This window comes from Danio aesculapii, chromosome 4 (assembly GCF_903798145.1).
Source record: "Danio aesculapii chromosome 4, fDanAes4.1, whole genome shotgun sequence".
In the NCBI taxonomy this organism is placed as follows: Eukaryota; Metazoa; Chordata; class Actinopteri; order Cypriniformes; family Danionidae; genus Danio; species Danio aesculapii.
Window position 1 is genome coordinate 46273626 of NC_079438.1, and position 12495 is coordinate 46286120.

The 12495-nt window shown below is 36.5% G+C and overlaps 1 protein-coding gene across 10 annotated transcripts in view; it reads left to right on the forward strand.

Moving 5' to 3' along the window:
* The window catches only part of grip1 (glutamate receptor interacting protein 1), a 351292-nt gene that overhangs the window by 301891 nt on the left and 36906 nt on the right, over positions 1–12495 (forward strand). For all 10 annotated transcript variants that reach the window (XM_056455827.1, XM_056455822.1, XM_056455825.1 and 7 more), the window contains 3 exons: positions 1274–1460; positions 4268–4413; positions 7885–7965. In XM_056455827.1, the coding sequence (XP_056311802.1) occupies positions 1274–1460; positions 4268–4413; positions 7885–7965 (414 nt within the window). The remainder of the gene's footprint in view (positions 1–1273; positions 1461–4267; positions 4414–7884; positions 7966–12495) is intronic.

Genomic DNA, 12495 nt, shown 5'->3' on the forward strand with positions numbered 1-12495 from the left:
AAATGTGAGTAAATCTGTTGCCCTAAAAGCAACAAGTTGACTTTACTTTAAAAAGTGAGTTAGTCCATTGTAACTTAGAATGGTTAAGTTGACTTAAAGGTGCTGTGTGTAAGTTTCTGACTATTCTAAAGCATAAAAATACCATCAAATGTTTGCAGGTATTTAAGAAACATGCCAAGTGAGCATTCTTTTTTTATCTGAAAAACAATGCTGAAGTCAGATATTCTGCTTTGAAATGGGCGTTTTGTGCTGAAATGCTGTCTTTTGTTTTGGTTCTTTTAACCCACCCACTGCCACTTTAGCCAATTATATTTCAGCACCCCGGGTTGCTTTGGTGGAAAACTGCATATTTCATTCAAGAAGGCTGTCAAAGCATGCGCTCGTGACCAAAATGTGACCTCTGTTGGACAGTAGCAGACTCCGAAATGAGACGCAGATTCAAAGCTCCACATGAGGTTATTAATTGTCAAATAATATAAATATTACGAGCGTACACATTAGGTGAGCAGGTTACATTGTAACCCTGTGTCCTAACAACACTAAGTGATAAGCAATTTGACTGTTTGCACCAGACGCAGCATGACAGAAATTTTAAATACAGCCATTCAGAAGCACAGAATATGCACTCACTCACGAAATGGTAAGGTTTATAATCTAATTAATACATATTAAACCTCTTTAACATCATTAAATGTACATGCTGAATCACTGATGTGTGTTGCTTTGCATTATTTCACAGTTCTAAAGTTCAATTTCAAACGGTTTATTTTATTTTCAAGATCTGAGGTGAACTATATGCTGCTGCTGCTTTCAGTAGTATGGTGATACATGTCATGTAAAATGGAATTCAAACTCATTGTTAGCATTTAACAATGAATAAAGCACATGACGTGTATCTGAGGTGATCATTGTCAGTTTTCTGTTGTTCAGCTGCAAAAAATTGAACCTAGTTCAACCACTGGGTGTCAAACTTACATACTGCACCTTTAAGTTAATTTTTATAATTATGCACATAATTAATTTACTTTTAGGGCAACGGGTTTACTTCCTTTTTAAGTAAAGCCAACTTATCACTTCAAAAGCAATAGATTTACTCACCTTCTTTAAGTAAACTAATCTATTTTTTGACAGTGTACTTGCATTGCTGTTGTTTCAGCCTTTCTATATAATAAAAAACGAAATGAAAAGTCTGCCACTGAGATCTATTTTCTCAGAGTTCGTGATAAACTTTCTATCATAAGTGACCCTATTTTCCTCTATTTCTCTCCTGCAGTGTCTCTGGCTTCCAGCACCGTTGGACTGGCCGGTCAGGTGGTCCACACCGAAACAACAGAGGTGACCCTCATCAGCGACTCCATCATGGGCTTTGGGATCCAGCTCCAGGGAGGAGTCTTTGCCACAGAAACCCTGTCCTCTCCGCCACTTATCGCCTACATAGACCCAGACAGCCCGGCAGAGCGGTACGATCTCCAAACACAGTTTATATTAATCTCCAGTGCTTCTCCAGCGCCTCATCTGACCTAGTTAAACTCTGGGTTTTAATATTCCAGAAACCCCTTCTCGGATCGGAGCGCTCTTCACAGCTTAATTGTTTGCCTTATCAGAGAAGTGTGAACTTTCCCCTTGGGAATTTTGAATATTTAATCTCGAATCTAATTTTGATTATCTGAACACATCCCAAAGCCCACAGTTATTACATCACCGCGCCGCTTATAACTTGTCCTCCGCAGAGCCGCAGCTTCATCAATGATATAATGCGATGATCACACATGATGTATAACAGCCTGACCGTGACGATCTGATTTCTAGTCTGCTTGCGTTGTGATTGACTATGGCGTTACGTGATAGAGCAGAGCACTTAACTATAATTACCTGGAGCCTCAGCTGGCATCCGTGTGAACTTGCACATCGACTGAGAGGATTTACATCCCAGCTTCACTCTAATTACTGGCCTAAACAACAGGAATTACTTCTCACTGCCGGCTAAAGTTGTAATTTTAGTGATGGACGTAAACCTTCTAATGTTGTGGTGATTTTATAAAGACCTATTGTTGCTTAGTGACCAAAAGAAGGGATGCTGCCAATTTAACTACTGTATATAGGTCAACGCATTTGAAGCATTAAAACAAGCGTGCTACAGTTTCTCTTTTTTGCATACAGTACATTACAATGTGGCCTGATTAAACAGAAACCAAAAAATAATGAGCACCATACATTTTACTATGATTTACAGACAACATCGTTGAGTTAAAATCTTTTCTGGCATATTTAGAACAAGAATCATACGATGACTTATAAGTCTGTTTTTAATCAGGTCATATATTAAAACGTTATACTTTAACACCATCCGTAAACCACTCAGTTTAACATTTGTCTGCAAGATAATTAAAAGTGTAATACAATTTAGTATGATCACTTATTATTTTATATATTTTAATAAGTATGTTTCATTTTTTACCTAAATACCTGTATATCACTGAATGACAATGGAGTTCAGGTTTTTTGAAATGTTGAAGCAGACACTTGCATTTAATATGCTGTCTGTGTATGTAAAGTCGCTTTGGTAAATGTAATTTGATGCAGACACCAAAATAGGACATCTCATCTTTGACCCACATCTTTCAGTGCGGAGAAAAAAATTAATAATGCAGCTTTTTCATATATCAAGCTAGCTAACAAGTAGCAGTACAACAGTGCTATTTTATAGAAGTATAAGTAAAAGCAATCATTTTTACAGGGAAAAAAATATCAGTTTATGGTGGATTTAATATATACATATCTTGTAAACTGAAATTGACATTGCTATTATTGCTTATATAATATAATATAATATAATATAATATAATATAATATAATATAATATAATATAATATAATATAATATAATATAATATAATATATAACTTTATTTTAATGGTCCTTTTAACAAATATTGTTGAGTTTAAGTTACATTGCATCTACATGCCAATTAATTCTCATTAGATTAAAAGTGGACTGTTAGGTTGGGGTTAGGGTAATTAGGGGTTATGTAATTGCAAGGTTTCTTATAGTCAGTTAAATGTCTGTTGAAGGAGCAGTATCAACAGATATTAAGCAGTCTACTAATACTCAAATGAGATGCATGTAGTTGCAATGCAACTTTTAGTCAACAAAATGTGCAATGGGGACCATCAAAATAAAGTCTTACGAAATATAATATAATATAATATAATATAATATAATATAATATAATATAATATAATATTTTATAATATAAAATAAAATAATATAATAGAAAATATTATATTATAATAAATTATAATATAATATAATACTATATAAGATAAAATAAAATAATATAATATAATGTAATATTATATAACGTTTTAAAAAGAAACTGCCTACTTATGCAAGTTCAAAATGATGTATGTACTGTACAAGATGTCGTTCAAGAGTTCAAGCATAATTTTCTAATTAGTGTTTGAAGACATCTGATAAACATCTTCAAAAGAGATCATTAACATACATTTTAAATCATTAATGTCTCAAAGGCATCTGCTGATTGTTGCTGTAACATACAGCTGGGAACTTTTAGAGATGAACTGAAAACGCACCAAAGATCACATTTCACAGATGGAAACACACACCCGATATGGGTGTCTCAAAAGGCAAACATGCTCTCATCCCAATGTAGTTCACTCTAAAAAATAAAGAAAAGAAAAAAACGGCAGCATAAAAGCCATTATTCTCATTAAATCTTTCCCACTGGCATAGTTCTAGAATCATCATCCACCATTGGTTTTTGTCACTAATCGCAATGTGGCATGTTTGAATGCTTTTGGTTTCTGTTGGTGGCGACGCTTGCAGCCCACACCAGATCTCAGCATCCAAAATGAAGCATATGCTTCACGGTGACCAGCTTTACTGGGGCTTTTAGCAAAGGAAGCAGAAGCAAAATTGTTTCTGTTTGGCTCATGAGCCATTTTAAAATTCAATAAAGAAGTTTTTGTTCCCCGAGCCATTAAAAAACTGTTTCGACGCTGACCTTGAGGCAAGAGCTAAGAGGACGTTTGTATTTTTGGCTAAAATGTCACATCCTCTCACTAATGTCTATTTAACGGTGCCAGCTGGCTTGAAATAAGTGGTTGGCTGGTCAGTGTGAGGGTACAACCACCGCTTTTGTCTCCCCCTGCAGCTAGTCCATTATTGAGTATTTTATGCATTCAGCACAGCAAGTCTGCTGGCCGGTGTAAGAGGAATAGTGTGCTAAATCTCCTCTCTGTGCACAGGTGCGGTATCCTGCAGATCGGCGATCGCATCCTGTCAATAAACGGCATCCCGACCGAGGACAGCACACTGGAGGAGACCAATCAGCTGCTGAGGGACTCCAGCATCACCAGCAAAGTCACTCTGGAGATTGAGTTTGATGTAGCAGGTGGGGACACGCACAGATTCATCAATTCTAAACCTGTTTGGGGATGAAATATCCATCTGGCCACATCCCGGGTTCATCCTTGTGCTTTTTTATTTGGGAAAAAAAAAAAAAATGTTTCGCCATCTGCCGTCTATGCGATGTATATAAATGAGTAGACAAGTGGTTTAATAGCTACTGTTTCCAGACAGACATCCGCACAAAAACACTGTTTTCATAGACTTTCATGTTAAAATCCAACACACATTCTCTCGTTTCTCCATCTCGTGCTGTGCTCTGGCAGAGTAATCACAGTACGGGCCTCTGCGAACGCCTGTAGTCCTTGAGACATGCTGTAATTAGCTTGTCATCCTAGTGTTTTGTCTTGTTTAATTTGGTATGATATTTAATTAGTTTCTTTTATTTAGCTTATCAGGAATCTGTTAAACTGCGTTTCTGAAGACTTCAAGGGTAGTCGCAGGCTTACAGCGCTGGCACAGACCTCCTGCTGTCCGTTAATCGACGGATGCAAATTGTCTACAAAAATGAGTTTCTCTGTCAAGCTTTAATATAACTTTATGTAGCTTCTGGAAGACTTATATTGTTTGGTTCACATATTCTATAGTGCTATAGTGAACCCACCTAGAGTTTGGGATCAGTGTTTTTTAAATACTTTATAAAAAGATATATTGGTTAAAAGTGACAGTAAACATTTGTACTAAACTATATATTATACTGTACTATACTATATTTGTTACTATACAGTATATGCATGGAGCAGCACGGTGGTGCAGTGGGTAGCACAATTGCCTCACAGCAAGAAGGTCACTGGTTCGAGCCCCGGCTGGGCTAGTTGGCATTTCTGTGTGGAGTTTGCATGTTCTTCCCGTGTTTGCGTGGGTTTCCTCCGGGTGCTCTGGTTCTCCCCACAGTCTAAAGACATGCAGTACAGGTGAATTGAATAAGCTAAATTGGCCATAGTGTGTGTGAGTGTGTGCAAGAGTGTGTGGGTGTTTCCCAGTGTTGGGTTGCGGCTGGAAGGGCTATTCACTGCATAAAACATGTGCTGGATAAGTTGGCGGTTCATTCCGCTGTGGCGACCCCAGATTAATAAAGGGACTAAGATGAAAAGAAAATAATTGAATGAGTATATGCATGCATATAAATGGCAATCACCATAGTCTGGTAATAAACCACTATATAGGCTCAAAGGAAAGGCATAGCTGGATTGCTGGATTCACATATGCCAAACAAACCACCGTAATGGTGGAAACGAGACAAACGTCTGATACAAACGTCTTTGTGTGAAAGCACACTACGATTGTATTTGCACGCAATTGACAGATAGTCGCAGCCAAACTTTTGTGACAAGGCAGTTACTGGCCCGATCGGGCCAGTGTACAGAATGTTACTGGCCCCGGGCCATCGGGCAGTCCTTATTGTCGAGCCCTGAATGTAAATAGTGCATTCTCAGAAATTTTTGTACCCACTGGTTTCGAGTGTGGTCCTAAAAAAATCTTAGTTTCAAGAGGTATCTAGCCCTTCCCCTTAGCCCTACATCTTCAAGCTAAAGAGAATTGGGATACCCCTAATGGGTAAACGTTAAGGGGTAGATCTGGGATTGGGCCTAACTCGATCTCAGAACCATGGGAAGATTTTGAGGTATTAATTTTGTATCAGAAACATCTCGTTCCAAACTCAACATGGGATTTGTTTTATACGCATTTAAGACTTATAAATTATACCAATCAATAATAAAAGCTAGATGCAAATGAGAGAGATCTAAATTGTCTGTGGGTGCTGAAATATACATATAACTGTATCATCAGTGTTAAGCTGCAGTCACGCTGCACTTTTCTCCTCAAAGACATCCATTCATAAGCACGTGAATGCGTCAGACCGGAAACGCAAGCTTGTGCGACAAGTTTTACAGTTCACTGCTTTGGAAAGTTCAAGCTTGGTGAACTCTGACCTGCGAAATCTCATCACGTGATTGCGTAGGACCAAATGAAGATCAAAACATGACCTCTCTGGACTAGAATTTAAAACATTGACCAATCGCTCGCTTTTTTAAATGTCTAATCATCTTGTTTAATCCCGCCCCTTTCCGCAGCACCGTACAACAGAATTTCACAGGCACAAACTCTAGTGTGACCACAGCGTAACAGTGAAATTTAAAATGATCATATTTATCAATATTATTGATATATAAGCGAAGAGAGGTCGCAGGATCAACCCCTGTGGCACACCTTCAGTTACACTTTATTTCACAATATAGCTGATTTTACTGTTTTTTACTTTTCATATAAATGCAGCCTTGATTCATAAACGTCAACGAGCTTTGAGATGCAAAAATCAATAGTTTTTTTTCCTTGTATTACTCTAATCAGTAGTTCCATTAAAGACAGCAAATGATGATTGATCAAGAAGCAAAGTCTACTGTAGTCTTTCTCATTTCTTACCAACAACATGACAAGAAGTCAAAATCACATAATCAAACACAGTGACTATTGTGTGGTTAAAAATATAATAATGTACACATGTATTAATGTGTAGTCTGAATCTGGCATAAAAGATTTCTAAAAAACTTTTGTTTGGCAGTATAAGATAGTACGTCTATCCAACAAACTTGTTAATTAAATGTAGCTATATATATTGTTTTTTTTTATTATTATAATATGCCAGCAGCGTACCTTCATTTGCAACTCTTTTATTTCTAACCTGTGACACATTTTGAATAATGCATGTACGTTTTCTGCCCAACGCAATTAATGTAAATGTTTTATCAGAAAACAGAAAAGATGCGCTGGAGGCTGAACAACTTTCTTGGTGTTTTTGCTTTTAAAATATTCTTTATCGTTTAGGCCAAGCGGTTGTTTTGAGACACTCGTTTGATGACTTGGAATAAATGACTTGGCCTGAATTTCTGCGTGATCATTTCAAGAGCAGAGGCCTTTGTGTAATGGCGGGTTACTGGAGTGCAGTGCCTTTTCTTTCTTTGAACGCTTTGACACTTCTGTCATTCTTTGAGTCTGACTCACTGCCCAGAGGAAAAGGACGTATTTATGGAGATTTTTTTTTCCCTCCCTTTTTCTCCCAGACTGAGCTTTCCGGGCATCTGTCAGAAAGATTGTCTACATCACAGCCTAAAAGAAAGACTGAATTTTATAAACCGCTGTCTCCAAGTCGTTTATAAAGGAAGAGTACAGCCAAAATGAATGCTCTGATGGCATTTACTCTACGTTCTGTCATGCTATGAAACAAATTCTCTAAAAGCTATTTGATGAATATAAATGATGGCAGCTTGGACATTCGACTAAACATTTTGGATTTCATGAAAGAAATAGACAGAAAAATCACTTTAACAAATGTTTGTTTGTTCATTCTCCAAAAAAAATTATCTATAAATCTGGACTTCCTAAATCTCAGGAATTATATGGATGGACTTGCATCTGATTAACCTTTTGTGTGTGCTTCTGTGCTTGTTTCATACAGAATCAGTAATCCCAAGCAGTGGGACGTTCCATGTGAAGCTACCAAAGAAGCCAGGTGTGGAGCTGGGCATCACCATCAGCTGTACGTATTCTTCTCTTAGTTCTTTTATTCAGCATAATAATGATCGTGCATGCTCATGGTGTAAAATATATTTAAAAAGTGCATGTTATGGCAAGAAAGAGCTTCACTATTGATTTGGAGAGAAGAATCTGAACAACATAAGTTCATGCGTTTGAATCCCCGAGAATAAATATCATGTATACTAATAAACTATGCTGTAAAAACAAGCATCCGTCAGATGTATAAATATTTACTAAGTATTTACTAAGGAGTTTTGTTAAAACACCTTGTAATTTCCCCCATTTCCCTTTGATGCTGTGTTTGCCCCTTCAGCTTATATAGTGCAATATCTAGGCCATACATTTAGAATTAATATTTAAACTCTCTATATTACCGAAATATAAATATATGACATTCAACCTTTGTTTTAGATCCAGAGTCATTAAAAAGACACAACTGGGTAACTTATTAATGGGTTACTGGGGAAATAATGTAGCTGTTGCTTATTAGGGTGCTGGAACAACAATACTCTGGAGGTTTGGGCTTATTTATTACAATCTTGAGGTTCTGCATGAGAAGAAGCATCTAATTATATATTATCTCTCATTTATTGTAAGTGTATATTTAATTGCTTGGCACAGACTATAGATCACAGTTACTGCATTAAAGTCAGTGCATTGATGTGTTTTATTTTTATTATTATTATTGTTGTTGTTGTTATTATTATTTATCTAAAAATGGATTCTTAAGTTGGAAAAAAGTCGTAAATGTTCACTTATACATTTGTTTTTATAATCCATTTGCTGAACATGCAAATGTTTGTAGGATTTAATAGGCTTCAAGTCTCTTCCAGTGTTATTCATATGTTATTATAATTTTTGTTAATACATAGTAAATAATAAATAGCTTTATTCACATATTTTCAGAACATTAAGGCATTCTGTTCTCTGCTTTTTTACCTTATAATAAAACTACCTTCTACATTCCTATTATTTTAGTTTTCTCTGTCCTTGACACCAAAACCATCATCTCCCAAAAGTCCATAAGCTGAGCTGTCTCTCATAGAAATATATACCAAACTAGTCTCTCCATCCTTCACATATACTATGTCTTCTCTCCTGTTGTGTCATTCGTTTACCATCTCCTGACTCTTTGGAAAAGTGTTTCAAGACAGATTTGCCTGTGAATTCAATCTGTTTTCCGCCTGCAGTCAAGGGCTCTGCAGAGCTCGGTTCGCAAAACCCCACGCGCCCGACGCTCAAAGCCTTTGCCAGCTGCTTCATCAATGCCCGCCCGCGTTGTCAAGCCAGAGTGATTCATCACTTTGTCCCGACTCTGTTTTGTCACATTGACTGTTTTCCCCATTACAGCGATATGATACCAACTTTCTGTTATTAGCCAGTAAGCATCTACGTGAAATGCATTGGTGAACCCCTATGCAACAGCAACCCAGCAGTAATTGCTTCTCTGTGAAGCTGTGGAGTTGTTTACCTCCAAAGCAATTTTACCTGTCGTCCTCCACGCTTTCTAAATGAAAGTATTTATTACATTGCTGGTCTACAAGTTGTTTGCAGACCTCACATTTGTTGCTAATTTGATGGGGTAAATTCTCTTAGGATTGGCTATGTGTATATGCACAGTCCGGAGATAACAGCAAAACGGTTCCCAGTAAAGCTTCTTTGTGGGTTTAACAGCTGTCTGAACTGTTTTAATGAACCAGATGAACTATTTTGCCTGTGCTAAAGTACTGCTGTAAATTCTTTCTAGATCATTAAAACATTCCCTTAACTGTTGGACTGGTTCAGAATCCACTGCATCTTCTTAAACGCTGCATGATATCAATTTAGTTCAGCCAAAAAGTTTTTTTTTGTAATTGACTCAATTTCTTCTTGTTTCAGAACAAAATTAGTTTATTTATTCTATGCAGCACAAAAAGAGACAATTTCAATGAATGGCGGATAAAGCTTTCAAGATTTGTAGAATAGAAAAATCACCAAAAAAGCTCAATTCATTGTAACTGCATGAAAAAGAGCAGCATAAACTTTCATAAAAATGTCTTTAGGTGTGCTGACATACAGCACTGAGGTTCTTTGCCAATGCTCTCCCTCTTTCTGCTTCCAGTGCTTTCCTGTCTGTAATTTCCACTGTCCTATTTACCATATATATCTTTGTTTTTTACCGAATAAAGCAAGTCAATCTGGCTTGGAACAAAGAATGAATTCGTTATAAGATTCTGACGATGATAACTTTGGATAAAAATATCACGGTATTGCAGTATTTTATTTAATGCTTTAAAATATGTTATTTTTAAATGTCTAGGTAAAAAACAACTTTTGTCCCAATTGAACACAATATATTTTTTACATAATTTTTTTTTAAATAATAATAATTTAATAATTTTTAATAACATATTTTAAGAAACATTTAAAATATTTTAGAACAGTAATCATGCCAGGCTAACTAATTCACATAACTTATTGACTTCTGCTGTCTTCATTAGTTTTAAAAACACAGATTTCTTTACTTGAAAAGGCATCTTTGGAGATCTTTCTTTCCTTTTATATAAAGTGATGACAAAGTCCTGATATAAAGTAAGCCACTACTTTAAGAAAAAAATACATATAAATATACATATAAATTACATACAGTATACCATGCACTTCAAAAAATTCTTGCTGCCTTAACTTTTTAAGTTTAATCAAATTAACTTTTCAACTTACATCAATCAAACTGACTAATAATATTAAGTTAAACTTTGTATAACTTAAAAATTTAGTTGAAACTTGATTAACATATTTAAATAAGTTAAATCAACGTAAAACTATTTGTTGTCTTGACTTTATTCATTACATTTTTTACAGAGTAGGCATGGCATAACAGAAAAATGTTGCAGTTTTGAAACCTCGACTTTTCCAAACTGCGGTAAACCTTGAAACCGGTTATCGTCCCATGCCTGGAATGGATAAGAAAATAATTATAACTACGCCATTAAGACTCGTCAATGATCATGTACTTTTGCACTGAGTGACTTGAGCTCTTATATTTTTAATGAAGACAGAGCGCTGGAAGAGATGCGCAGAAACATCCCCTTTTTATAAGGCAGAACTATGCAAAGAAAATCAGCCCAATGATGCCTCAACTTGGCCCAGGGCCTGCAGAAGTCTGAGAAAGTCAACTTTTATGGCTTGGAATGAGAGAGAGAGTGAGGGAGAGAGAGATGTAGGCTGTCCTATCCATGTGTCGATTTATGTATATGGGCTTTTCCGAGCTCTTGTGGCCTTCCTGAACAGTTTAATGGCTTTCTGCCTTGTGCCTCTGCATGGCCTGTAATTCACAGGTACTAATAAAGCCATAGTGGGACACGTTTATAGATGCCTTGTTTACTTCTCCTTAAAGATTACCTCGTCTTATTCTCTTGGTGGCATCTCATCTGCTGTGGACAGGAATATGAAATTATATAGACTAGATGGTAATCTGAGGGTTTTTTAAGCACTTATATGAAGTTATACACAAGGCTCATTCAGAACCTTACTGTTGCTGCTATTGTAGTTTTTATTACCAACTCTAAAGTTTAAATAAAAAATATATTTAATATTATTATTTTGGCTTTTGCATGGCTTATGTTTGGGGATTTGCATTCAAATTCTTACAAACTCTTATTTTATTTATTAATCAAGCAGATGTTTTTATCTAAAGTGACTTAAAGGTGAGGCTAAAAGCAAGCAAGGAATCTTTATATAATATTTCCAGAAATATAGTGTTGATAAGAAAATGTCTGGTGCATATGGAGAGGAAAGAGAGAGTGTGTGTGTGTGAGGCGTTTGGCTGCCTGTCTCACAGATTTGACCTGCAAATTGGATTTTTGTTGCCCAAAACAGCAAGTGTAATTAATTTATAAGACTCCGGATAAGATGGCGGACATAACAAAAAGTTTACCTCTGCAATGGTTGCACTTTAAAGCTTCACTTAAGACTGCCATTCACCTGTCCAGCCCAATATAACCAGGCATAGTGTAAAAACTGTAAATAAGCCACTCTATTTATCACACTTAAGCGAAATAGCAGCGCAAGAAAAAAACAAACTATGACAAATCGGCATCCAGCGACAACCAGAGCCAACAGAAGACTTGCTTTTCCGTATGTAATGGCATAATGTAAGCTATCTACATTAACAAGAATCATTTTCACTTGCTTGATTTCCAAAGCATCAAGCCGGGTGCCTGTTTATGTAAGAAGTCAAGGTTTTTTACTCTGGATGTTTGTTGTAAAATGCATCTCAGAGTCTGCGTGAGTTGAAAGGCTGTGCTTTGATGTGCAGCATCTGAAGGTGACATCACGCCGCTGTAATGCAGCATATGGCGAGGTGCATTTAAGGTCAGCGGACATGCGCTTTCTTTCAGCTCAGCAGAAAACGTTTGGAGATTGAATTTTCAGATGGATCTCTGTACTAGTATGGCTGACACTTCCACCATTTGCTCCCTTGTTCGAATCTAGCTCGCCCTGATTGACATCTTTAAAGCAATTTCTCTGCTCTTTCAGGCTGCTGGTGCTG